This window comes from Erythrolamprus reginae, chromosome 7, assembly GCF_031021105.1.
Source record: "Erythrolamprus reginae isolate rEryReg1 chromosome 7, rEryReg1.hap1, whole genome shotgun sequence".
NCBI classification, from domain to species: Eukaryota; Metazoa; Chordata; class Lepidosauria; order Squamata; family Dipsadidae; genus Erythrolamprus; species Erythrolamprus reginae.
Genome location: NC_091956.1, coordinates 72640926 through 72668468, shown reverse-complemented (window position 1 = coordinate 72668468; position 27543 = coordinate 72640926). Strand labels below are relative to the sequence as shown.

The window sequence follows — 27543 nt, the reverse complement described above, 5'->3', positions numbered from 1 at the left end:
TCCCTTTTCTTTCTTAAAAAGACACCCTTTCAGTGCCTTTGCAAGCATGTTGTTCTCTGCAAAATCTTTCCTCCAAGCTGCCCCTCCCTTTTTTTTTCTTCAAAAGACACCGTTTCAGTGCCTTTGCAAGCACCTTGTTCTCTGCAAAATCTTTCCTACTCCAAGCAGCCCCTCCCTTTTCTTTCTTAAAAAGACACCGTTTCAGTGCCTTTGCAAGCACCTTGTTCTCTGCAAAATCTTTCCTCCCCCAAGCTGCCCCTCCCTTTTCTTTCTTAAAAAGACACCCTTTCAGTGCCTTTGCAAGCACGTTGTTCTCTGCAAAATCTTTCCTACTCCAAGCAGCCCCTCCCTTTTCTTTCTTCAAAAAAGGGGGGGGGGGAAGAAACCCCTTCATCCCAGCAGCAGCTGCTTGGGTTCGTAAGGTGAAAATAGTTCGGAAGAAGAGGCAAAAAAATCTTAAACACCAGGTTCGTATCTTGAAAAGTTCGTTAGAAGAGGCGTTTGTAAGATGAGGTACCACTGTAATTGAAGACAAGTACTGCAGAGTTTCTTAAGAAAATATTTACTTTTTTCATAGTAAAAATACACTGTTTACACATTAGTTATCTCTCTAGTAGATATTATGCACGATACTCCCTAAATGTGCTTATATATATCTCACAGCATTTGGCTCTTACAATATAGCTTTGTGTGTCTTTTTTGCTAATGATCATCTTGATGTTAATGAGGCTTAAATATCATTTCTGTTTGGTCTGATAGAGAAATAGGTGAGTTTGCAACAGCTGACCTAGACCGTTTATTTATTTCTTCAAGATTATGAAATACACAGGCAGATTGGAGAGCTGGAGAAGGGAGGAACCATTCTAAATGAAACCAGAGCCTTTGATTTTAAACTTGGGTAAGAAGTTTCATTTTAATAATAATAATAATAATTTATTAGATTTGTATGCTGCCCCTCTCCGGAGACTCGGAGCGGCTCACAACAATTACAATATAACAAATCCAATATTAAAAAGACATCTAAAACCCCTTCATTAAAACCATACAACACAATCATACCATACATAAACTATGTGGGGCCAGGAGTGTCTCAGTTATCCCATGCCTGGCGACATAGGTGGGTCTTCAGTAACTTACGAAAGGCAAGGAGCGGGGGGGCGGTTCTAGTCTCCAGGAGGAGTTGATTCCAGAGGGCCGGGGACGCCACTGAGAAGGCTCTTCCCCCGGGGCCTGCCAACTTTGTGGGACCTTATCGGTTGCTTGGATTTGTGCGGCAGAAGACGGTTCCGATGCCATGTATGGCTTTATAGACCTCTGGAATCAACTCCCCCCGGAGATCAGGATTGTCTCCACCCTCCTCGCCTTTCGCAAACTCCTTAAAACCCACCTCTGCCATCAGGTATGGGGAAATTGATTCCCCCGGGCCGTTCCATTTTATTTATGGTTTGTTTGGGATGTATGACTGTTTTTATATTAATGGGTTTTAAATTGCTTTTTAATCATTAGATTTGTACTGTATTTTGTTGTTGTGAGTTGCTCCGAGTTTTCGGGAGAGGGGCGGCATACAAATCTAAATAATAATAATAATAATAATAATAATAATAATAATAATAATAATAATTGTTGGTATGTCTCGATATAGCTAGGCTATGAGACCTTTCACATACACTGAGCAGAGAATTTTAACAGAGTGTGGATGTGTGGTAAAGCCAAAGAAAAAGACACAGAGTTATGCTTAATAAGTACTATTTACATATACAGTGTTCCCTCAATTTCCACGGGTTCAAACTTCGCAAATAGCCTATACCACGGTTTTTTAAAAAATATTAATTAAAAACACTTCGCGGTTTTTTTCCTATACCACGGTTTTTCCCATCCAATGACATCATACTTCATCGCCAAACTAATAATTTTTGCAAATAAATAACAAAAAAAACTATTGTTAATAAATCATTATGTTTATAAATATCAGGATCACTAAGTGCCTTATTCAATGGTGAGTACCAGTAATAATGGTGAGTAAATGGTTGTTAAGGGAATGGGAAATGGTAATTCAGGGGTTTAAAGTGTTAAGGGAAGGCTTGTGATACTGTCCATAGCCAAAAATGGTGTATTTACTTCCACATCTCTACTTCGCGGAAATTTGACTTTCGCGGGCGGTCTCGGAATGCATCCCCCGCGGAAATCGAGGGAACACTGTATACAAAATAGAAACAATCCATAACAAGCCCTAAGCAAATACACTCCCCCCATCAAGGCAAAGCAAAAGCGAATGAGCGATAAAGCATCATTGAGGGAAAGGAGTACTGGCGCCCTCTTATGGCGAACCAGCCCAAAATATTTAAAGTGATAGTACAAGAGACTACAATAGGTAGTTTACAATGGCAAACCCTAACAACAATGTACCTTGTACTAACAATAATAATAATTATTTATTTATTTATTTATTTATTATTACAATAATGCTTTCAAATTGCTGGATGGATAGGGCATGAGCTAGAGATGAGTGATGAGAGTTCACCCCATTCCACAGAGCTACCAGGGCTTGAACTGCCAGAGTGTTGACTATTTTTAGTAAGCACAACATATTCATTTACAATTAGTTGCTGTGACCTTTAAAGAATCAACTCATGCCTTATACGGCAAAAGAAACCATCCACTGGCACATCTGGATCACATGGCGTTAAACATTGTGACAAGAATATGCGAAAGCTTTTAACAGGAGGTAAAACCAGTTACATAACTTATCAGGTTTGCTAAATCCAGTTCTTGTAATTGCACTTTTCTTCTCTGCTTTTATAGATGCACCCTGCCAATGCGGGACAAAGAAGGAAAACAGGATTATCGGTAATTTTATTTAAGTTATGTTGCCTTCAGGAAAATATATATGGTGAGATTGATGAGTTATGAAAAGCACACTTTGAAAAGTGTTCGGAAACTTCAGATCGTGCAGAATGCAGCTGCGAGAGCAATCATGGGCTTCCCCAAGTATGCCCATGTTACACCAACACTCCGCAGTCTGCATTGGTTGCCAATCAGTTTTCGGTCACAATTCAAAGTGTTGGTTATGACCTATAAAGCCCTTCATGGCACCGGACCAGAATATATCCGGGACTGCCTTCTGCCGCACGAATCCCAGCGACCGGTTAGGTCCCACAGAGTCAGCCTTCTCCAGGTCCCGTCAACTAAACAATGTCGTCTGGCGGGAGCCAGGGGAAGAGCCTTCTCTGTGGCGGCCCCGACCCTCTGGAACCAGCTCCCCCCGGAGATCAGAATTGCCCCCACCCTCCTTGCCTTTCGTAAGCTCCTTAAAACCCACCTCTCTCGTCAGGCCTAGGGGAACTGAACTACCCTTTTCCCCCTAGGCCTATACAATTTATGCATGGTATGTTTGTGTGTATGTTTGGTTTTAAATAAGGGTTTTTAATTATTTTAAACATTAGATTTGTTATAGGCTGTTTACTACTGTTGTTAGTCGCCCCGAGTCTACAAATCTAATAAATAAATAAATAAATTATGATTTTCCCACCCGTTCAATTCCTTTCTTCATCTTAAATATCTTCTGGGGATTGGGAATACTCCCCAGGATGCTATGATGCGTAGCATTTGAAGAAAAGAAAAGATTTGAAAGTAGGCAAAAGCTTCCTTCTTAAAGGCATTCTTCTTTCTACTTTCTACTCAGTTTTCGGAAATCCCACTTTATTTTCTGGGTATACTTTCTAAGCATTTTATAGATGTCTATGGAAATTCTCAGGCATCCAGTTCATGGTTCATGGTCCAGTTCATGGTCGGGCGGTAAGGAAAGCAAGTAGGATGCTTGGCTGCATAGCTAGAGGTATAACAAGCAGGAAGAGGGAGATTGTGATCCCGCTGTAGAGAGCGCTGGTGAGACCACATTTGGAATATTGTGTTCAGTTCTGGAGACCTCACCTACAAAAAAATATTGACAAAATTGAACGGGTCCAAAGACGGGCTACAAGAGTGGTGGAAGGTCTTAAGCATAAAACGTATCAGGAAAGACTTAATGAACTCCATCTGTATAGTCTGGAGGACAGAAGGGAAAGGGGGGACATGATTGAAACATTTAAATATATTAAAGGGTTAAATAAGGTCCGGGAGGGAAGTGTTTTTAATAGGAAAGTGAACACAAGAACAAGGGGACACAATCTGAAGTTAGTTGGGGGAAAGATCAAAAGCAACATGAGAAAATATTATTTTACTGAAAGAGTAGTAGATCCTTGGAACAAACTCCCAGCAGATGTGGTAGATAAATCCACAGTAACTGAATGTAAACATGCCTGGGATAAACATATATCCATCCTAAGATAAAATACAGAAAATAGTATAAAGGCAGACTAGATGGACCATGAGGTCTTTTCCTGCCGTCAGACTTCTATGTTTCTATGTTTCTATGGTTGTCCCAAAGGTGCTTGTTTTTGCAAGAGGCAACTAGATGTTCTGGTTTTTTTTTGAAGACGTTTCATCTGTCATCCAGGAAGCTTCTTCAGTTCTGACTTCCATTTCCCACCATCCAGTCAGGACTGAAGAAGCTCCTTGGATGAGAAGTAAAACATCTTCATAGAAAAACCAGAAAGTCCAGTTACCTTTTGAAAAAAAGGAATATTTGGGACAAGCACCTTATAGGGTAGGAGAGAAATAGTATGAGAAGTTGAATTTCTCATTTCATAATTCTTTGAATAAAACCTGGTTGTTAAGCCTCACTACTCCAGTTGCTAGCTATTGATTGATTGATTGATTGATTGATTGATTTTTTGATTTTTTAATTTTTTTTAATTTGATTTGATTTGATTTGATTTGTATGCCGCCCCTCTCCGCAGACTCAGGGCGGCTAACAACAATAAAAAGACAATGTAAACAAATCTAATATTAAAAATCATCTTAAAAACCCCAATTTAAAGAACCAATCATACATACAAACATACCATGTATAAATTCTATAAGCCTAGGGGGAAGGGGAAATTTCAATTCCCCCATGCTTGACGACAGAGGTGGGTTTTGAGGAGCTTGCGAAAGGCAAGAAGGATAGGGGCAACTCTGATATCTGGGGGGAGTTGGTTCCAGAGGGTCGGGGCCGCCACAGAGAAGGCTCTTCCCCTGGGTACTGCCAGACGATATTGTTATGTCATCGCTTGTTCATGGTCAAAGACCAAAACAACATAATACAATCATATAAAAACCCAAATGGGAAATCGCAACAAAAATCAAACACAACAAAGATATCCTTACATTTCCACGTTAAATTTCCTTTGTATAACTAAAGCAATTTCATGCTGCATATAATGCAGTAACCAATTCTTAAGCCTTCCTTTTTCTAAATCTGTTTCTCAAAATTTCGATGTATTTTTTTTAAATAGAGAAAATGCTTCTGATGAATATCCTTTTTTTTTTTTGAGAAAAAAATACGCTATTCTTTATTTAACGTTGCTTTTGAAATCAACGCCTGAAGCATATATACAGCTTTTGTAAAGGATATATCCAATCACTTGCAGAGAGATGTAAAGCTTCAATTAAGTTTGTAAATCCATCATTTGGCTATGCAAGGCTGAAACTAGATTTAATCACTATATTTTCTTGACGTCTTGAATAAGTGTCCTTTTCAATAAAGCCTTTGTCTTTTGATGCTGTCAGTTTACTCCTGTTTCTGAATGGCAGCCATTTAAAAACTAATGGCTTTCGGAAGATGGTTGCACCTTATAAATTGGGGGTTTATCTGTTTCTGCTAAGAGGATTGTTCTCAGCCTTGATGTCCTTATGTGTGTCGTTGGTTGTACTGTCAGTTAGTTCTTATGTAGAACCTAAACTACCCTGTTTCTCCAAAAATAAGACGTACCCCAAAAGTAAGGCATGTCAGAGGTTTTGCAGAATTTGCTAATATAAGGCACTCCCCGAAAATAAGGCGTAGTCAAGTTTACACATGGTACGGTGGAAAAACATACGGTACCATTCAAAGCTGTTCATAACGGTACCGTAATAATGTGGTGTCCCCTGCTGGCCCCTTCCATTGCTTTGTACCATCCAGTACAGCAGACACAGTCTGCTGTTGTCTCACCGCTATTACAGTCTCCACTACAGTGCGTAGACTGTAGTTCCTCTGGTGGCCGGAAGCTGCAATAGCGGGAGTATACTGTTGTACCATATAAGTGCCGTCGTTTGTGTGTACGGTACACTTTCTTTGGGGGTGTCAGCTTTTCTGCCTGTGAATTTGTCTTATTTGAGAAATATAAGGCACCCCCCAAAAATAAGACGTAGCACAACTTTTGGAGCAAAAATTAATATAAGACAGTGTCTTATTTTTGGGGAAACACGGTACAGTATATGCTTTTATATGTAGGAAATTTAATTTTTAAAAACAATCAAAATAAATGGGGTTGTTTTTGTTGTTGTTGTTGTTTTCTTCAAGGTTTATGCCCGAGCCAAATCTTCCTCCATTGATTCTTTTTGACGCTAAATCCCTGCCCACTCAGATAAGTGACCACCAAGTGATAAATATTGATTTGATTCAGGAGACACTTCCAGATCTTCCCAGTGTCAAGAGAGCAAAGTTTGTTGAACGTTACGGGATCCAGACTCAACACAGCTTTATCTTACAGGTAACTCGTATTGATCGAAACATTTAAATATGTTAAAGGGTTAAATAAGGTCCAGGAGGGAAGTGTTTTTAATAGGAAAGTGAACACAAGAACAAGGGGACACAATCTGAAGTTAGTTGGGGGAAAGATCAAAAGCAACATGAGAAAATATTATTTCATTGAAAGAGTAGTAGATCCTTGGAACAAACTTCCAGCATACATAGTTGGTAAATCCACAATAACTGAATTTAAACATGCCTGGGATAAACATATATCCATTGTAAGATAAAATACAGAAAATAGTATAAGGGCAGACTAGAGGGACCATGAGGTCTTTTTCTGCCGTCAGTCTTCTATGTTTCTATGTTTCTAATGATCAAGTAAATTAAAGAGAGTAAATGTTTCAGTGCTTCATCAAACATTTTTAAATCATAGCCTGTCTCTGATAGGTTTCAGACTTCTTTTGAAATCTTACAACATTGTAAATTGAATACGGTACTTATGACAGATGCCAACCACTTGGAGACAGGATTAATATATTCGTATATCTGGTAGAAAAGAATTGATCTTTGTTATCCATTCTGTCTACATTTAGGTATAAAAACATCCCTGCCCCCAATTGTTTTGATACACCGAGACTCCCAGATAATCTAAATTCATCTGACTTGTTTCCGTTCCTAAACTGTATTTAAAAAGTACACATTTCAGGACTTACCATATTTTTCGGAGTATAAGACGCACCTTAGCTTTGGGGGAGAAAATAAGAAAAAAGCTGGAGGGTGGACAGCCTCAATCAGCTGTTCCCCAAGGTCAACTTTAGCAACAGGTTCAGTGGGTGTGAGCTTTGTACCTTACTTTTACAGCCTGTGAAAACTCCATTCCAGGGGCTTTCTTCCAATCTTTAAACCCTCCTTTTCAGAGGCATTTTTTCAATCTCTGAAACCTCTGTATGAGAGGCTAAGCGGGGCTACATTCGGTATATGTTCTGTCGGGCTCTCTGGTAGACTCCTCCCAAAAATTCACAGATACAAATTTCAGACACACACACGTTTGAAAATTCATAACAATGTTCTTTATAATGAAAATTTACTTAAACCAAACCCTCTTTTGGTATAGCAAAGAGCACCGGTCTTCAAACAAACTGGTAATTTGTACAAGTCCCTTATCAGGTCTGTGATACTTAGCTTGCAGCTCTGAGGCAATTCACAGTTCTTCTTCTTTCACAAAGTGAAACACACTTTGCTCTGGTTTAGTTTCAAAGCGCGGGGAAAATCAGCACACAAAAAGGTCAAAGTCAGCAAAGCAGGCACGAAACACAACGATCAGATAATCCTCCACAATGGCCAAACCCACAGGCTGCTATTTATAGCAGCGTCACTAATTACCACAGCCCCACCCAACCACAGGTGGCCTCATTTTCTTTGATAATAATCTCTCAGTTGTTGTTGCCTATGCATCGCTCTCCGCATGCGTGGCTATATCATTAACTCTTGTTCCAAATCCAAGGAGGAGCTAGATAATTGATCTCCATCTGAGCTGTCTGCCACACTCTCCTCCTCCCTGTCACTCATGTCTTCTTGGTCAGAGGAGCCTTCATCAGCAGATTCCACCGGGCGCAAAACAGGCGTGCAGCATGTGAATCCCAGCAGCGCAAAAACGGGTGCTTCACTGGCAACGGAAGTCCGGAGGTGGGGTTTCCCAGTGAGGGGAGTCTTAGCGAAATTGTAGCATCGCAAAAACACGGAAGTCCTCGAAACCCGACCTTCTGTGTTTTCGTGATGCTGCGATTTCGCTGAGGCTCCCCTCGCTGGGAAACCCCACCTCCGGACTTCTGTTGCCAGCGAAGCGCCCGTTTTTGCGCTGCTGGAATTCCCCTGCAGCATCGCAAAAACACGGAAGTGTTTAGGGGGGGTTTCCCATGGAGGGGAGCGTCAGGGGAATCCCAGCAGCGCAAAAATGGGCGCTTTGCTGGCAACAGAAGTCCAGAGGTGGGGCATCCCAGTGGCAGCGGCTTGGGTTTGTAAGGTGAAAATAGTTCGGAAGAAGAGGCAAAAAAAATCTTAAACCCCGGGTTTGTATCTCAAAACGTTTGTATGACGAGGGGTTTGTAAGACGAGGTATCACTGTATATAGTTTTTTAAACTGCTGGGAATTGTGAAACAGTCAAAAGTTTCACACAACTTATGAGTTCAAATCTGAAGATATGGCTTGTTCGTGGGAAAGTTGATTTGGTTGCTTTGTTTAAATACATTTTCTATCTTAACAGAATGAAGATGGCTTAATGGAATTTTTTGAAAGCGTTGTGAAGGCAACAGAAATGAATCCCAAAAAAGTGATTGGCTGGGTTATAAATAATTTCCTCAGTTACCTAAAATTATATAACTTTACTGTAGAAGAAAGGTGAGGCTTTAGATTTTTCATTTTGGTCCAATAGATCCTCTACGCCAATGACTACCTTTTCAAACTAAATAGCATCTTCTGATGACATATGGGCATATAAATAAAGGATTCTGTGAACGTGCTGTCACAGCAGTCTGCAGAATTCAGTTTTTCATCTGAATATTTGTTTTGTTAAAGCAGACTTAACCTAAATATTTGCTAAGGGAGAGAAGATCCACCCTAGGGAAATAAAGTCTCCCATTATCAAGAAGAAAAGAAAGGGACAAAATATAAAATAAGGAATATCCGATTTGATGCTTTTCAAATAAGAAGAGCCCATTTCTCTAGGACTCGTCAAAAATGTAGACAGTATGGCTGCTTGCCAACATAAGAGTCATAAACATCTGAAGAATATGTGTTAGCAAAAACTTCAGAAGAGAAGGATTTAGGGGTAGTGATTTCTGACAGTCTCAACATTGGTGAGCAGTGTGGTCGGGCGGTAGGAAAAGCAAGTAGGATGCTTGGCTGCATAGCTAGAGGTATAACAAGCAGGAAGAGGGAGATTGTGATCCCCTTATATAGAGCGCTGGTGAGACCACATTTGGAATACTGTGTTCAGTTCTGGAGACCTCACCTACAAAAAGATATTGACAAAATTGAACGGGTCCAAAGATGGGCTACAAGAATGGTGGAAGGTCTTAAGCATAAAACGTATCAGGAAAGACTTCATGAACTCAATCTGTATAGTCTGGAGGACAGAAGGAAAAGGAGGGACATGATCAAAACATTTAAATATGTTAAAGGGTTAAATAAGGTCCAGGAGGGAAGTGTTTTTAATAGGAAAGTGAACACAAGAACGAGGGGACACAATCTGAAGTTAGTTGGAGGAAAGATCAAAGGCAACATGAGAAAATATTATTTTACTGAAAGAGTAGTAGATCCTTGGAACAAACTTCCAGCAGACGTGGTTGGTAAATCCACAGTAACTGAATTTAAACATGCCTGGGATAAACATATATCCATTGTAAGATAAAATACAGGAAATAGTATAAGGGCAGACTAGATGGACCATGAGGTCTTTTTCTGCCGTCAGACTTCTATGTTTCTATGTTTCTAATATTGTTTTACAAACAGCTATCCATATACACTTACATTAGAATGCAGATATCAATTATCAGTGCATTGTTTCCAATGAGATATACCACCAAATGTATTGCCAATGCTGACTTGTAATTGCAGGATGAAAGTGGTATGTTTAATAAAAGCTTAATGTGTAATATAAGCAAAGCAATGAATCTGAACTTGTATTTCTGAAACTTTATGGTTTTGCGGGACTAACTGTGAACTTGTGTATGAAACTTTCGGGCTATCTTTCTTAAAGCAACAAAATGAAATGGAAAATGTTGCACAATTAACAATATATATCCGTCCGAGTGTATAAAATACTTCTATGTGCCAACTTATAGTAGTAGATTATGCCAACTTAATAACTACTTTTGATATTTTTGTGAGGGGAGGTGAATGGGGGGGGTAGAATTTGCATGAAAAAATGGTCAGGTAAAAAAAGAATGCAGAAATAAATGGGCAGATGAATGAATATTCTTGGAGACTGTTCTGTCGAGCTCTCTGGTAGAATCCTCCCCAAAATGCACACATACAATTTCAGACACACACACACGTTTGAAAATTCAAAACAACGTTCTTTATACCGAAAATGCAAATAAACAGAGCACTCTTTTTGTATAGCCAAGAGAACTCCTCTCCAAACAAACTGGTAATTTGTACAAGTCCCTTATCAGTTCTGTGATACTTAGCTTGCAGCTGTGAGGCAATTCACAATCCTTCTTCTTTCACAAAGTGAAACACACTTTGCTCTGGGTTAGTTTCAAAGCGGGGAAAAATCAGCACACAAAAGGTCAAAGTCAGCAAAGCAGTCACGAAACAGATAATCCTCCACAATGGCCAAACCCACAGGCTGCTATTTATAGCAGCCTCACTAATTACCACAGCCCCACCCAACCACAGGTGGCCTCATTTTCTTTGATAATAATCTCTCAGTTGTTGTTGCCTATGCATCGCTCTCCGCATGCGTGGCTGTATCATTAACTCTTGTTCTGAATCCAAGGAGGAGCTAGATAATTTATCTCCTTCTGAGCTGTCTGCCACACTCTCCTCCTCCCTGTCACTCATGACTTCTTGGTCAGAGGAGCCTTCATCAGCAGATTCCACCAGGGGCAAAACAGGCCTGCAGCATGTGGATGTCTCCCCCATATCCACAGTCCTTGGGGCAGGAGCTGGGCCAGAGCTAACCACAACAGAGACAATAAAAAAGTAGAAGGAGGCAAACACATTAATTAGCCTTCTGGTAATTTACCTTTGGGAACTGTCACATCCCATTTCCAGCAGAGTAGAGTAGAACATAACAGAATAGAATAGAATTCTTTATTCAGCAAGCCCAGAGTAGCAATACTGTAATACCTTTCGAGTATGTGACACAAAATATTTTATAAACCCGCTGAATCAAGGTTGTATCATTTCTAATTTATTTCATTTGCTTTATGCTTTAGTCCAGTCACTCCTGTTCTTTTGGCTGAACTACTGAACCTGGTATCAAGTAGAAAAATTTCAACTTCAGCAGCCAAAGAGGTATTTATTAGCAATATTATTTTCCCATAGGGCTTCTTTATGTGAAAGTGTATTTCAATTGGTTGTATGATTTATAATTAGGACTCAACTTAAAACAACCCAAAAGGATAGGTTTCTGCTATTTCCACAAACCTCATGTGCATTAACAATGGATTGCTGATATGAGAAGTATTTGCATATTATCACCCTGACTTATAAATTCTTAAATTTTATTTAAACAATGGACATATGGTCTAGCTTCAAGTCCAAATGAGGTTTGTGACAATAAAGATAGGCGTAAAGATAGAGTATAAGAGGAACTGATATAGACATTCTTCGCCTGAAATGCCAAACTTTTAAAGGCAAATGATTCATTTAGTATATAACTTAGCGGAAAGTAAATATCCTGAATTGTTTTATTAATCTGGACTATATGGTTCATCAGAATTAAAGCCATCTGTTCTCTAAGGCAGTGTTTTTCAACCAGTGTGCCGTGGCACACTAGTGTGCCGTGAGACATGGTCAGGTGTGCCGCGAAGCTCAGAGAGAGAAAAAAAACAAGAGAGTGGGAGGGAGAAAGCAAGAGAAAGAGAGAAAGAAAGAGCAAGAGAGAGAGAAAGCAAGCAAGCAAGAGAGAAAGAAAACAAGAGAGAGAGAAAGAAAGCAAGAAAGAGAGAGAAAGAAAGCAAGGGAGAGAAAAAGAAAGAGAACGAGAGAGAGAAAGAAAAAGCAAGAGAGAGAGGAGAACAAGAGAGAGAAAGAAAGCAAGAGAGAGAGAAAGAAAGAAAGAAAGAAGAAAAAGAAAGAAAGAGAGAGAGAGAAAGAGGGAGGGAGGGAAGGTGGGAGAGAGAAAGACAGAGGGAGGGAGGGAGAGAGAAAGAGAGCAAAAAAGAGGAAGGAAGGAAGAGGGAGGGAGAGAGAAATAGAGCGAAAGGGAGGAAAAGAGAGAGAGAAATTTTTTTTGTCCAAACTTTTTTTAGCCCCCTCCTTCCCACTCAATGTGCCCCATGGTTTTGTAAATGTAAAAAATGTGCCGCGGCTCAAAAAAGGTTGAAAATCACTGCTCTAAGGGATATTAGCATTTAGTTTGTTTAAAAATTCAGAAGGGAAAAGTTTGGAATTAGCTGTGACTTAGTTTTCAGTTTTTATGACCTATTGCTTCAACACTCTTTTTTTAGATCCACTTTTATTGAGTGTATTTTCTTCCCTAAACCATTAAGGTTTTTTGTCAGTATGGCAGCCCATTTAATCAATTCAGTAAAAAAGATACTAGATAATGGTTCCTTACTAAATGTGACTTTCTAAAGAATAAATAGGTAAGGAGATAAGGCAAGACAGGAAAGCACATCTAAACATATTCTCCAGAAAATAAAAAATGTATGACCCAAGGCTACCCTTAACCATTCTTCAAATAATAATTTATTTGGTAGTGATATCTTGGTGTGCGAGATAGGACTTGATTTTAATGAATATTTTTGAAAGTCTTCGTGGGGGGAGGGAGTATGTTTGGGTTTATTTGTTTTTTTCTGTAAAAACTATACTCCCTGTGCAACTTTTACTGTGTTTCCCCAAAAATAAGACACTGTCTTATATTAATTTTTGCTCCAAAAGTTGTGCTACATCTTATTTTCGGGGGGTGCCTTATATTTCTCAAATAAGACAAATTCACAGGTAGAAAAGCTGACACCCCCAAAGAAAGTGTACCGTACGGTACACTGATTACGGTACGGTACCTGTCAGTATGGCACCCACACACACAAACGACGGCACTTATATGGTACAACAGTATACTCCCGCTATTGCAGCTTCCGGCCACCAGGGGAACTACAGTACGCACTGCAGTGGAGACTGTAATGGCGGTGAGACAGCAGCAGACTGTGTCTGCTGTACTGGACGGTACAAAGCGATGGAAGGGGCCAGCAGGGGACGCCACAATATTACGGTACCACTATGAACAGCTTTGAATGGTACCGTATATTTTTCCACCGTACCGTATGTAAACTTGACTACGCCTTATTTTTGGGGGGATGCCTTATATTAGCAAATTCTGCAAAACCTCTGACATGCCTTACTTTTGGGGTATGTCTTATTTTCGGGAAAACAGGGTACTACCAGTTCCTATGGTTCAATCTGTATCTATTCTTTGTGAGCCCTTCTGCCTGTGCTTTCAAAGTCACACATGGCCTGCAAAGTGAAACTATAATTTTTAATGTAAAAAAAAAAATGACAAAAATCCTGGGATATTTGAAAAGCAATCATACTGAATATTTAAACCGTTTAACCTAAAATTAATTCAATTTCCCTAAATGTCATTAAATGTAAATCAGTGCCCAATATAATAGTGCTGACTGTAATTATACTACTGGGGAGTTGCTCAGCTCTTTTATCTTCCAAAACAAATGGGAAGACCTCTTACAATGAAGCAAGGCAATGCCCTGCCTATATAGTAAAGCGTTAAATGTCAATTTTAATGAGCACAAGATGATTATCTTAAAATATTTCAGTCTGAGAAACATCTTTTCTCTAGTACAGCCCTGATTCTTAAGGAATCCTATTATCCTTGCACTATAGTCTGGTTGTACTGTACTTATATTTCTTAGGATTACAAAATTTTTGATCTTAATACTTTATTTAAATCAATAAATACATTACATTTGCTGACCATTTTATCACTTCCTTTTGCCTTTAGGACATATTATTTTTTCCTAACAAAATGCAAATTAGTAGGCTGTTGTAGTCCACAGCAGGACCAGTGCAGTTTAATATAGAATAGTCAACTATAGATCATTGCATTAAATGTAGAGTACATATATTATCAACCTATAGAAGATACTCTGCTAAATTCTGGGACAGTATTCTTACCCGTTATAAGAAAACTGTACTGAATTAATTCTTGTAGAGGGGCGGCATATAAATCTAATTACTAATAATAATAATAATAATAATAATAATAATAATAATAATAATAATAATAATAATAATAATATAAATATAACACAGTAAAACTTAATTCAGTTGTCTAATTTTGTTAAGGAATTGCTAACTATGAGTGGGATTGCTGCATTTGAAATATTTTTAGCATATATAAATTAATAGCACAGAATTTAAAGCGTGACAATCATTTTGCATGAACTGATTGCAATAATCCAAGCATTGTATTACTTTTTGTGATGCTGCAATTTCACTGAGGCTCCCCTCGCTGGGAAACCCCACCTCCGGAGTTCCGTTGCCAGCGAAACGCGCATTTCTGCGCTGCTGGGATTCCCTGCAGCATCACAAAAACACGGAAGTCCGGAGGTGGTGTTTCCCATGGAGGGGAGCCTCAGGGGAATCCCAGCAGCGCAAAAACGGGCGCTTCGCTGGCAGCAGAAGTCCAGAGGTGGGGAATCCCAGTGGCGGCGGCTTGGGTTTGTAAGGTGAAAATAGTTTGGAATAAGAGGCAAAGTTTGTATGACGAGGTATCACTGTACTACGAATGCAGTTTTTGGTTTTGATCCCTAATATCCTGAGTGTTTTAAAATTTAGGAAAACCTTTAAAACAGCTCAGGACAGTAAAAATGTTTCCTAATTCTAAAGTAGAAGTACTGCTGTTACTATTAGCTGCGTCTCCTTATTTGAAGAAGTAGAATAGCATAAGACTTAAGTAGTTTAGTGTAGTTTAGTTAATTAGATTTGTATGCCGCCCCTCTCCGAAGACTCGGGGCAGCTCACAGCATAACAGTAATACAATACATTACAAATCCAATAATAAAAATTAAATCAATTTAAGTCTATGGAAAGGGGCGGCATACAAATCTAATAAATAAATTAATAACATAGTAAAATCCCTAACTATGCAGTGATACACATTCAACCTAATCTATCATACAGTAAGGCCAAAAACATAATAAAAAAGGGGGGGAAGGTGGTAATTATCCCCACGCCTGGCGACAAAAGTGGGTCTTTAGCATTTTACGGAAGGCGAGGAGGGTGGGGGCTGTTCGAATCTCTAGAGGGAGTTGATTCCAGAGGGCCGGGGCCGCCACAGAGAAGGCTCTTCCCCTGGGTCCCAAGCCACGATTTTTCTGCCTGGTATCTTTTTTTGAGTAACAAGGGAAACCTTGAAGCCTTAACTGCTTGTCTTTTTTTACTTTCTTTTCCTTCTCCACTCGATCTTGCCTTCGGAAGACGAGAGGCATGCTCCAGCCATCAATTTTCTTTTATCTTGATGCCGCAGGTGTTGGAAGAGATGTGGAAGCGGGATGAGAAGTCGCCAGCTCTGATTGTAAAAGAAAAGAAACTCAATCTAATCCTGGATGGGAATGAACTTGAGCGTATCTGTCAGACGGTGATGAGGGACCATCAGAAAGAGGTGATATTGATCACAGACCAGGGAAATTGGGAAGAAAGAGGTTTTGACACTTTAGGGGTGGGTAGGAGAGATACGAAACGTAAACTGCCTTTACCATTCAGATTGCTATGTTGTTTGGCAACTCTTGAGAGAGAGAGAATGGAACAAATTGCTTTGTGACACATGAAATAGCCACGAAAGACAGAAACTTGACCTAACAACTAAGACCTGCTTGCTGGGGATGTCACAGATTACATGACTTGAATGCTTTCTGAACATCAGAGTGGCGTTTCCCTTTTGTATAAGCGGCATGAAAACAATCCTGTTTGTTCCTGAACATATAGAGCACAATGCTGATTTTTCTGAAGGCTCTAAAATAAAAATTCTTCAAAAGTAGAAACATAGAAGTCTGACGGCAGAAAAAGACCTCATGGTCCATCTAGTCTGCCCTTATACTATTTCCTGTATTTTATCTTACAATGGATATATGTTTATCCCAGGCATGTTTAAATTCAGTTACTGTGGATTTACCAACCACGTCTGCTGGAAGTTTGTTCCAAGGATCTACTACTCTTTCAGTAAAATAATATTTTCTCATGTTGCTTTTGATCTTTCCCCCAACTAACTTCAGATTGTGCCCCCTTGTTGTTGTGTTCACTTTCCTATTAAAAACACTTTCCTCCTGGACCTTATTTAGCCCTTTAACATATTTAAATGTTTCGATCATGTCCCCCCTTTTCCTTCTGTCCTCCAGACTATACAGATTAAGTTCATGAAGTCTTTCCTGATAGGTTTTATGCTTAAGACCTTCCACCATTCTTGTAGCCCGTCTTTGGACTCGTTCAATTTTGTCAATATATTTTTGTAGGTGAGGTCTCCAGAACCGAACACAGTATTCCAAATGTGGTCTCACCAGTGCTCTATATAAGGGGATCACAATCTCCCTCTTCCTGCTTGTTATACCTCTAGCTATGCAGCCAAGCATCCTACTTGCTTTTTCTACCGCCCGACCACACTGCTCACCCATTTTGAGACTGTCAGAAATCACTACCCCTAAATCCTTCTCTTCTGAAGTTTTGCTAACACAGAACTGCCAATGCAATACTCAGATTGAGGATTCCTTTTCCCCAAGTGCATTATTTTACATTTGGAAACATTAAACTGCAGTTTCCATTGCTTTGACCATTTATCTAGTAAAGCTAAATCATTTACCATATTACAGACCCCTCTAGGAATATCAACCCTATTGCACACTTTAGAGTCATCGGCAAATAGGCAAACCTTCCCTACCAAACCTTCCCCTATGTCCTCCAAACTTCCTTCTGTCCTCCAGACTATACAGATTGAGTTCATTAAGTCTTTCCTGATACGTTTTATGCTTAAGACCTTCCACCATTCTTGTAGCCCGTCTTTGGACCCGTTCAATTTTGTCAATATCTTTTTGTAGGTGAGCTCTCCAGAACTGAACACAGTATTCCAAATGTGGTCTCACCAGCGCTCTATATAGCAGGATCACAATCTCCCTCTTCCTGCTTGTTATACCTCTAGCTATGCAGCCAAGATGTTCAGTACAATCAATCATAACCCATGGTCTATGAACCTTCTCTGTTTAGGTGGCAGAGGTAAAGAGTGGCAACCGGAAGGTCCTGAATTCCATAATTGGACACGTCCAAAGAACCACGAGAGGACGATCAGATCCTGTAACTGTGAAACAAATTCTGGAGAAGCTGCTGTCATAGAGGACTAAAAATTATGTGTCTGATCTACTGTTTTTTAGCATTCTCAATAGCATCAAACCATTGTGTAAGTTTTAATGCAATGCTCAGAGCAATTTATCGTTTTGAGCCATTTTTCTGGGAGGAGAACATGTTAGGTTATTATCTTCTTATGTTCCTATAAATTCAGAATATAAACTCTAGATAGGGGTGGGGAAGACTGCAGTGTGCGTGAGTTTTCAATTCCGTTTATTATGGTCATAGACCAGAGCGAATGAAAACACGCAGTAAATATACAATTAAAAGTTGTAAAATGAAATAATAAATAACAGATGAAATCTATGATAAAACCCGATCTGTCAATTGCACGTGGTTTGCACTATTAAAATTACAATCCATAAGCCTATAGTCGGTTTAAAACTAAAAGAGAATAAGCAAGGTTTTTGCAAGATGAAAAGATGTACATTCGCAAGAAAGATAGGTCTGAAGGTCAGCGGTTCAAATGTCATCACCGGCTCAAGGTTGACTCAGCCTTCCATCCTTCCGAGGTGGGTAAAATGGGGACCCAGATTGTGGGGGCAATAGCCTAGCTCTGTTAAAAAAAGTGCTATTGCTAACATGTTGTAAGCCGCCCTGAGTCTAAGGAGAAGGGGGGCATAAAAATTGAATGAATGAATGAAGAAAGAAAGAAAGAAAGAAAAAGAAAGAAAGATATACATGCACAAAACCAACTGGATTCAGGTAACCTGTGCTTGAAAACTAAATACGCATTTTGGTCTGAATGCAAATGAAATTGGGTTATCATTGTTGGGTTGAGTTGGTCAACAAATTGAGTTGGTTGTTGCAGGCGGAAGTGAGTTTCTGTTTGCTTTTTAAGTCGGATACATAGAAAAACAAACAAACTGAGAGGCTTTCTTGATAATGGTTTGGGCCTATAATACTAATGGTGATGTATGCAATCAGTGAAAAATGAAAAGTTAGAGACTAACCCTTTGCATGGCTCTTTTAACTTTATGGGAAAGCCAAGCTCTTTCGTCCCTTCCTCCAAGTGGATAGCAACAGCAGTGCCTGGTAAGGAGCCAGAGAGAGATTGGGGCAAGTGAGCCATCGGGAGCTCCTAAAACTAGGACATAGAAAAAACCATGCACAAATGCAGAAGTAAATAATCCAAATCTGTCCCTGCCCTATTTGTATAAGATATCTTGGGATCCCTCCAGGTGGGATGACACAAAATTTGTCACTTTTCAATTTTGCTTAAAGTATGATGTATCCAAAACAGTTTCTCACAACTCTTAAGGGGAAACAGGTGCGTCTTATACTTTGAAAAATATGGGTATATCAAAATATATAGTGTTCCCTCGCTTTTCGTGGGGGATGTGTTCCGAGACCTCCCGCGAAAGTTGAATTTCCGCGAAGTAGAGATGCAGAAGTAAATACACTATTTTTGGCTATGAACAGTATCACAAGCCTTCCCTTAACACTTTAAACCCCTAAATTGCAATTTTCCATTCCTTTAACAACCATTCAGATTATTACTCACCATGTTTATTTATTAAAGTTTATTAAAAAAAATATTTATTAAAGGCAGACGAAAGTTTGGTGATGACATATGATGTCATCGGGTGGGAAAAACCATGGTATAGGGAAAAAAACCCGCTAAGTATTTTTTAATTAATATTTTTGGGAAACCGTGGTATAGACTTTTCACGAAGTTCGAGCCCGCGAAAATCGAGGGAACACTGTACATTCAATCCAAATTCAGTGATACCTCATCTTACAAACGCCTTGTCATACAAACCCAGGGTTTAAGATTTTTTTGCCTCTTCTTACAAACTATTTTCACCTTACAAACCCACTGCCGCCGCTGGGATGCCCCGCCTCCGGACTTCCGTTGCCAGCGAAGCACCCGTTTTTGTGCTGCTGGGATTCCCCTGAGGCTCCCCTCCATGGGAAACACCACCTCCAGACTTCCATGTTTTTGTGATGCTGCAGGGGAATCCCAGCAGGGAAATCCCAGCAGCGCAAAAATGGGTGCTTTGCTGGCAACGGAAGTCTGGAGGTGGGGTTTCCCATGGAGGGGACCCTCAGGGAATCCCAGCAGCGCAAAAACGCACGCTTTGGCTGGCAAAAGGGGTAAATTTTGGGCTTGCACGCATTTATCGCTTTTCCATTGATTCCTATGGGAAACATTGTTTCGTCTTACAAACTTTTCACCATAAGAACCTCTTCCCAGAACCAATTAAGTTTGTAAGACAAGGTATCACTGTAGAGGCAAATAAATATCCAGAAAAAAATGCTAGAAGTACTCCGGGCTCCGATTGGATAGGTGGAATTTAGTAAAATAGTTTATTTAAATTGTATGGGGCTGCTGTTAACGCAATACTACTGAAAAAGTATTTCAGAGATTGCTTAACTTCCTAAATGCCTTTTTTGGGTATAGTACCCATCACTGAATTATCCCAAATAGCTTACTTATGCAAGCAATCCAGAGCCGCATTAACCAAGATGCAATTTTCCCTTTCCCTGCGATGGCATTTATATCAGAATAATTACAACGCTACAGCTTGAATTAGTGCTATAATCATGGCTGGGTAATTACAGCAGTATACTGCAGCACTCGACTTCAGTGCCTTCTGAAAGATTTGTGGGCTTTTGATGTGTGAAATGCAGCCCAGAATAGTTTTCTTAGCCCTTATATTCCCAAGGGTATATTGTCTGCTCACAGCATTTTTGTGACTGTAATATTTACTTTCCAATGTTTATAATTTCACTGTTTTCTACGGTTAAAAGATTTCTCTAGTAACTCGTAACAGTAGCTCCATATAGTAGAAAGAAAATTTAAATTGCTGTTGTATCTTTGTTTTATTTATTTATTTACTTACTTACTTACTTACTTACTTACTTACTTACTTACTTACTTACTTACTTACTTACTTACTTACTTACTTACTTATTGGATTTGTATGCTGCCCCTCTCCGAAGACTTGGGGCAGCTAACAGCAATAACAAGATAGCATACAATAATAATCCAATACTAAACACAATTAAAAATCCATTATTATAAAAACCAAGCATACATACAGACATACCATGCATAAAATTGTAAGGGCCTAGGGGGAAAGAGTATCTCAGTTCCCCCATGCCTGGCGGCAGAGGTGGGTTTTAAGCAGCTTATGAAAGGCAAGGAGGGTGGGGGCAATTCTAATCTCTGGGAGGAGTTGGTTCCAGAGGGCCGGGGCCGCCACAGAGAAAACTCTTCCCCAGGGTCCCGCCAAGCGGCATTGTTTATAGAGTCTTAGCTCTCACTCCCAATTGTTGTGACCCGTTCGCGTTGAACAGAAACTCAAAGCAGCCTCCACACAAATCAAAATGGTTTCTCCATGCAGTTATTAGAGGGACCCACTCCCATCTCAATGGCACCAAAAGGTCACAACAGAATCACAGTGGTGTGGAAAATATTTAATCAGCGTTGCCCCCACCACCCAAGCTATGGTTTGAATTCAAACTAGAAACATAGAAGTCTGACGGCAGAAAAAGATCTCCTGGACCTTATTTAACCCTTTAACATATTTAAATGTTTTGATCATGTCCCCCCTTTTCCTTCTGTCCTCCAGACCAGTGTTTCCCAACCTTTTTTGAGCCGCGGCACATTATTCATGTTTTCAAAATTCTGGGGAACACTGAAGGGGGGGCGGGGGGGCTAAAGAAAAGTTTGGACAAAAAAAAAATCTCTTCCTCCATTTCACTCTATTTCTCCCTCCCTCTTTCTCTCCCTTCCTTCCCTTCTTTCTCTCCATCCCTCTTTCTTTCTTTCTTCCTCTCTTTTTTGCTCTCTTTCTCTCTCCCTCCTTCCCTCCCTCTATGTCTTTCCCTCTCCCTCCTTCCCCCCTTTCTTTCTCTCTCTCTCTTGCTTTCTTTCCCTCTCTTTCTCTTGCTTTCTTTCTCTCATTCTCTCTCCCCTCCTTTTTCTCTCTCTCTCTTTCTCTCTCGTTCACCACGCCAGCAACAGAGAGAAAAAGAAAGAGCGAGAGAGAGCCGGAGAGAGAGTGGAGTGCGCAGCAGCCATCAGCCTCCTCGCCCTCCCAGACGTCCCCAGCGCCCGGCCTCACGCCGCCTCCCGTTAGCCCGGCCGAAAGCCACACAGTCCCGGACTCCCGGATCGCTTGCTTCTCCGGCCAACGCGGCGCTTTCCTGGGCAGATGGTTTTGCTGACCGGAGAAGCGAGCGATCCGGGAGTCCGGGACTGTGTGGCTTTGCGCCATGAAGAGAAAACGGCAGCAGGGAAAAGTCGGCCGTTTTCTCTTCATGGCGCAAAGACACACAGTCCCGGACTCCCGGATCGCTCGCTTCTCCGGCCAGCGCGGTGCTTTCCTGGGCAGATGGCTTTGCTGGCCGGAGAAGCGAGCGATCCGGGAGTCCGGGACTGTGTGGCTTTGCGCCATGAAGAGAAAACGGCCGACTTTTCCCTGCTGCCGTTTTCTCTTCATGGCGCAAAGCCACACAGTCCCGGACTCCCGGATCGCTCGCTTCTCCGGCCAGCGCGGCGCTTTCCTGGGCAGATGGCTTTGCTGACCGGAGAAGCGAGCGATCTGGGAGTCTGGGACTGTGTGGCTTTGCGCCATGAAGAGAAAACGGCAGCAGGGAAAAGTCGGCCGTTTTCTCTTCATGGCGCAAAGCCACACAGTCCCGGACTCCCGGATTGCTCGCCCCAAGGCAGGAGGCGGCGGAGGAGAGTGGGCGGATCGGGCGGGCAATGGGGCAGGGCGGAGAAGCCAGGGGCGCGTTTGGCCGGAGGCACCGTGGGGAGGCAGGGGCAGGGAGGTGCGGCAGTAGGTGCCTCCGGCCAAACGCGCCCCTGGCTTCTCCGCCCTGCCCCATTGCCCGCCCGATCCGCCCACTCCTCCGCCGCCTCTCGCCGCGGCACACCTGACGATGTCACCGGTTGGGAAACGCTGCTCCAGACTATACAGATTGAGTTCATGAAGTCTTTCCTGATACGTTTTATGCTTAAGACCTTCCACCATTCTTGTAGCCCGTCTTTGGACCCGTTCAATTTTGTCAATATCTTTTTGGAGGTGAGGTCTCCAGAACTGAACACAGTATTCCAAATGTGGTCTCACCAGCGCTCTATATAAGGGGATCACAATCTCCCTCTTCCTGCTTGTTATACCTCTAGCTATGCAGCCAAGCATCCTACTTGCTTTCCCTACCGCCCGACTGCACTGTTCACCCATTTTGAGACTGTCAGAAACTAGAGGTAGTCCTCAACTTAAACCCATGTTTTAATGGCCACACAAAGCCACGATGCTGAAAAAAGCAACCTTTGATTGGGTTTTACACAACCATTGGCGCATCCCCATGGTCACATGATCAAAGTACAGCTGCATGGCAGTTGGCGTGTATTTATGATAGTTGCACTATCCCAGTGATGGCGAACCTTTTTTCCCTCAGGTGCCGAAAGAGCACATGCCCATAATTCAATGCCTAGGGCGGGCGAAAACAGCTTCCCCCCCCCCGCCTCCCAGAGGCCCTCTGGTGGATCCAGTAGGCTCGTGTTTTGCCCTTCCCAGGTTCCAAAGGCTTCCCTGGAGCTGGGGGAGGATAAAAACACCCTCCCCCATCCCCCACAGAGGCTTTCTGGAAGCTAAAAACACCCTCCCAGAGCCTCTGAGGCAAAAATCATCTGGCTGCCACATACATGTACATTGGAGCTGAGCTAGGGCAACGGATCGCATGCCAGCACGTATGGCTCTATGTGCCACCTGTGGCACCCGTGCCATAGGTTCGCCATCACTGCACTATCCTGATATCATGTGATCACCTTCTGCCGCATGAATCCCAGCAACCAGTTAGGTCCCAGAGTTGGCCTTCTCCGGGTCCCGTCGACTAAACAATGTCATCTGGCAGGACCCAGGGGAAGAGCCTTCTCTGTGGCGGCCCCGACTCTCTGGAACCAACTCCCCCCAGATATCAGAGTTGCCCCCACCCTCCTTGCCTTTCGCAAGCTCCTTAAAACCCACCTCTGTCATCAGGTATGGGGGAATTGAAATTTTCCCTTCCCCCCTAAGCTTATAGAATGTATACATGGTATGTTTATATGTATGATTGGTTCTTTAAATAGGGGTTTTTTAGATTATTTTTAATATTAAATCTGTTTACATTGTCTTTTTTATTGTTGTTAGCCACCCCGAGTCTTTGGAGAGGGGCGGCATACAAATCAAATAAATAAACAAACAAACAAACAAATAAATAAATTTGTAATCTTCCCATCTGGTTTCCAACAAGCAGTGTCAATGAGGAATCCAGATTCACATAACTACTGTATGATTCACTGAATTATTGCCATGATTCGCCTAACAGCTGTGGCAAAAATGGGGCAGAACTCACTTAGTTCACTGTTTTGCTTAGCAACAGAAATTTTGGGCTCGGTTGTGGTTCTAAGTTGAGGACTACCTGTAACATGGTAAAATTACCATGTCCTAAGCGCACTATATACTTGTAACCATTAAACAGATTTACTCTTCACCCTGCCATTTTAAGGTTTATGAAAAACGCAAATGGAGAAAATGTGTTTGTTTCTTGGGCAACTGCTATTAGAAGTACTGGTATATTGCAGTGCCACTGCAGTAGCAGCTGACGGAAAAAGCTTAGCTGGTAAACTGAAAGGGGAGTCAGTAGTTTTGTTTTTTTTTATTCAATTTGTATAGTCACCATCTCAACTGTAGGCCATTGCCAATTATTGCAATGATACGGAAAACCTATCTTGCTAATAAAGCATCTGATTATTATGCATTATTTAAGTCTAAAAGTTATATTCACTATGTATTTAGGGTAAAGGTTACTTGCTTATTCAGCTCTTCTATTGTTCTAGCTAAGAGCAAAGGTTAAACCAGAAATCATGGGATGCCCTCTGTGGATATGATAGGATTAAAACCTATGTGCCTGAATTACTTTTAAGGAAATAGTTATCCATTTAAGCCAATAAAACCCTTGTTTGTCTAAAGTAAAAAACTAGATACTCTTCTGTTTATTTTGACAGGATTTCACTTGTATACTAAATGTCACATATTAACTATATTGTAACCAGGTTAAGTAGAGAATTAATACTTTATAATTAGATACACAAGAAACTGGTTATAAATAATAAACTGGCAAGTTCAAAGAGAGATTTCTTGGCCCGGACAAGCCTTATTCTAGAAATCATGTCTTCATGTCTGTGATTTCTATACTCAACAAATGTATTTGTGAATAATATTAAAAAATTACTTAGTACTAATTATGATTTATAGATTAGATAAAACCATAACAAGACTTCCCATAATGTTCAAGGGGAGATTCCAGAAAGAAGGTACTAAAGAGACTGTGCATTTAGATGATCCTAGTATTTAGATGAGGTTGAAGATAGATGGAGGAAAGATAAAATATTTGCTCTTTGGATAAATAACCAGTCAATCATATAATTTTCTCAATGTGTAGTGAATGGTACAGTGCCAATTACTTTATTCAAAATAGTTTTTATTAAAAGCTTTTACATACATAATAAGAAATACATTCAAAGAAAACATCAGTAAATGTGAAAAATAAAAAGGGAAAGAGAAAAATAATAAAACAGAAAAATAAAAGAAGTATCTTCCAATCTACTTATCTGCAGTTATATATATAATTCTACTAAAGCCTCTGCTTTAGTAGAATTATCTGCTTACATAAAGTAGAATCTCTGCTTACATAATCATATTTCCCTTTTTTCTATAACGTCTAATCTTCAAATTGTAAGTCACCAAACAATTTCTATATTAAAAAATAAATAAGGTCACCAACAAAATGTAGATATTATCCTTTTTCTAATCAAAGAAGTCAGTTTGATCATCCGAGCAAGTTCCGTCAATTTCACCAACCATTCCTCCATGATAGCAAATATGTTCATCTTTGTGCATATAGTAATCTTGCCAATGTAATAATTCTCATTTTATGACAATTGAGTGCAAAATTTCTGTTGCTTAAGCAAGAAGTGAGTTGGGGCCCATTTTACAAATTTTTTGGCCATACTTGTTAAGTGAATCACTGTAGCTATTAAGTGAATCCTGGGTTGTTAAGCAAATGGGACTTTTCCCATTGAGTTTGCTTTCTAAGTTGGTTGCAAATGATAACCCTGGCATGCTGCAACTGTTGTAATTATTATTATTATTATTATTTATTAGATTTGTATGCCGCCCCTCTCTGTAGATTCGGGGCGGCTCACAACATTGATAAAAACAATACATGGTAACAAATGTAATAATTAAAATCTAAAATACTGTAACAATTTTACATTAAAAAGTCTAAAAAGAAAAAAAACAATAGATAAAATACATACATACAGTCATATCATGCACAAAAGTACATAGGCAAGGGGGGGATGTCTCAGTTCCCCCAAGCCTGATGACAGAGGTGGGTTTTAAGGAGTTTACAAAAGACAAGGAGGGTGGGGGCAGTCTTAATTTCTGGAGGGAGTTGATTCCAGAGGGTCGGAGCCGCCACAGAGAAGGCTCTTCCACGGGGTCCCGCCAGACAACATTGTTTAGTCGACGGGACCCAGAGAAGACCAACTCTTTGGGACCTAACCGGCCGCTGGGATTCGTGCGGCAGAAGGCGGTCTCGCAGATATCCTGGTCTGGTGCCATGAAGGGCTTTATAGGTCATAACCAACACTTTGAATTATGACCGGAAACTGATCGGCAACCAATGCATACTGCGGAGTGTTGGTGTAACATGGGCATACTTAGGAAAGCCCATGATTGCTCTCGCAGCTGCATTCTGCACGATCTGAAATTTCCGAACACTTTTCAAAGGTAGCCCCATGTAGAGAGCGTTACAATAGTCGAACCTCGAGGTGATGAGGGCATGAGTGACTGTGAGCAGTGACTCCCGATCCAGATAGGGGCGCAACTGGTGCACCAGGTGAACCTGGGGACGCCCAAGTTGCGGACCCTCTCTGAAGGGGTCAATAATTCTTCCCCCCCCCCAGGGTAATGGACGGACAGATGGAGTTGTCCTTGGGAGGCAAAACCCACAGCTACTCCGTCTTATCAGGGTTGAGTTTGAGTCTGTTGACATCCATATAGGCCCCAACAGCGGCACATCACATAATGGTGCAGGCTACCAAGCAACCCAAATTTGATGACGTAACTGTGGAGATGTTGCAATGGTCATAATGTAAAAACTGATCACAGGTCATTTTTTACAGTGCCGTTGTAACTTTGAACAGTTGCTAAAGGAATGGTTGCAAATCAAGGAATATCTGAATATCAAAATAATGCTTCCATTGGTGTTTTTTAACTGTTTACCCATCAGTTCTAAAAGGAACCATTCTGGCTTCAATTGACTACTAATCAGTACAGCCCTCAAATTACTTAAGTTCTTTCCTTAGTCTGGAGTTATTACAGTGTTTCCTCGATTTTCGCGGGTTCGAACTTCACGGAAAGTCTATACCACGGTTTTTCAAAAATATTAATTAAAAAATACTTTGTGGGTTTTTTCCCTATACCACAGTTTTTCCCACCCGATGACATCATATGTCGTCTGCCTTTAATAAATATTTTTTCAATAAACTTTAATAACTAAACATGGCGAGTAATAATCTGAATGGTTGCTAAGGAAAATTGCAATTTAGGGGTTTAAAGTGTTAAGGGAAGGCTGTGTGATACTGTTCATAGCCAAAAATAGTGTATTTACTTCCGCGTCTCTACTTTGCGGAAATTCAACTTTCGCGGGCGGTCTCGGAACGCATCCCCCGCGAAAAGCGAGGGAACACTGTATACACAAAAGAATTGGTAGGGGGAACAAATTCAGGTCTAAAGAAAAATGGAAGATTTTACTTGCCAAAGGAAGGGCAAAGAGCTGAGATACAGTATGAACAAACATGGAA

At 40.8% G+C, this 27543-nt stretch overlaps 1 protein-coding gene across 1 annotated transcript in view; it reads left to right on the top strand.

Moving 5' to 3' along the window:
• GATB (glutamyl-tRNA amidotransferase subunit B) overlaps positions 1 to 17989 on the top strand; it is a 38857-nt gene extending 20868 nt beyond the window's left edge. The window contains exons 7-13 of the mRNA XM_070757819.1: positions 814 to 898; positions 2803 to 2847; positions 6422 to 6611; positions 8857 to 8990; positions 11537 to 11615; positions 15811 to 15945; positions 17538 to 17989. Of these exons, the coding sequence (XP_070613920.1) occupies positions 814 to 898; positions 2803 to 2847; positions 6422 to 6611; positions 8857 to 8990; positions 11537 to 11615; positions 15811 to 15945; positions 17538 to 17663 (794 nt within the window). The 3' untranslated portion in view covers positions 17664 to 17989. The remainder of the gene's footprint in view (positions 1 to 813; positions 899 to 2802; positions 2848 to 6421; positions 6612 to 8856; positions 8991 to 11536; positions 11616 to 15810; positions 15946 to 17537) is intronic.
• Positions 17990 to 27543: the final 9554 nt, after the last annotated feature.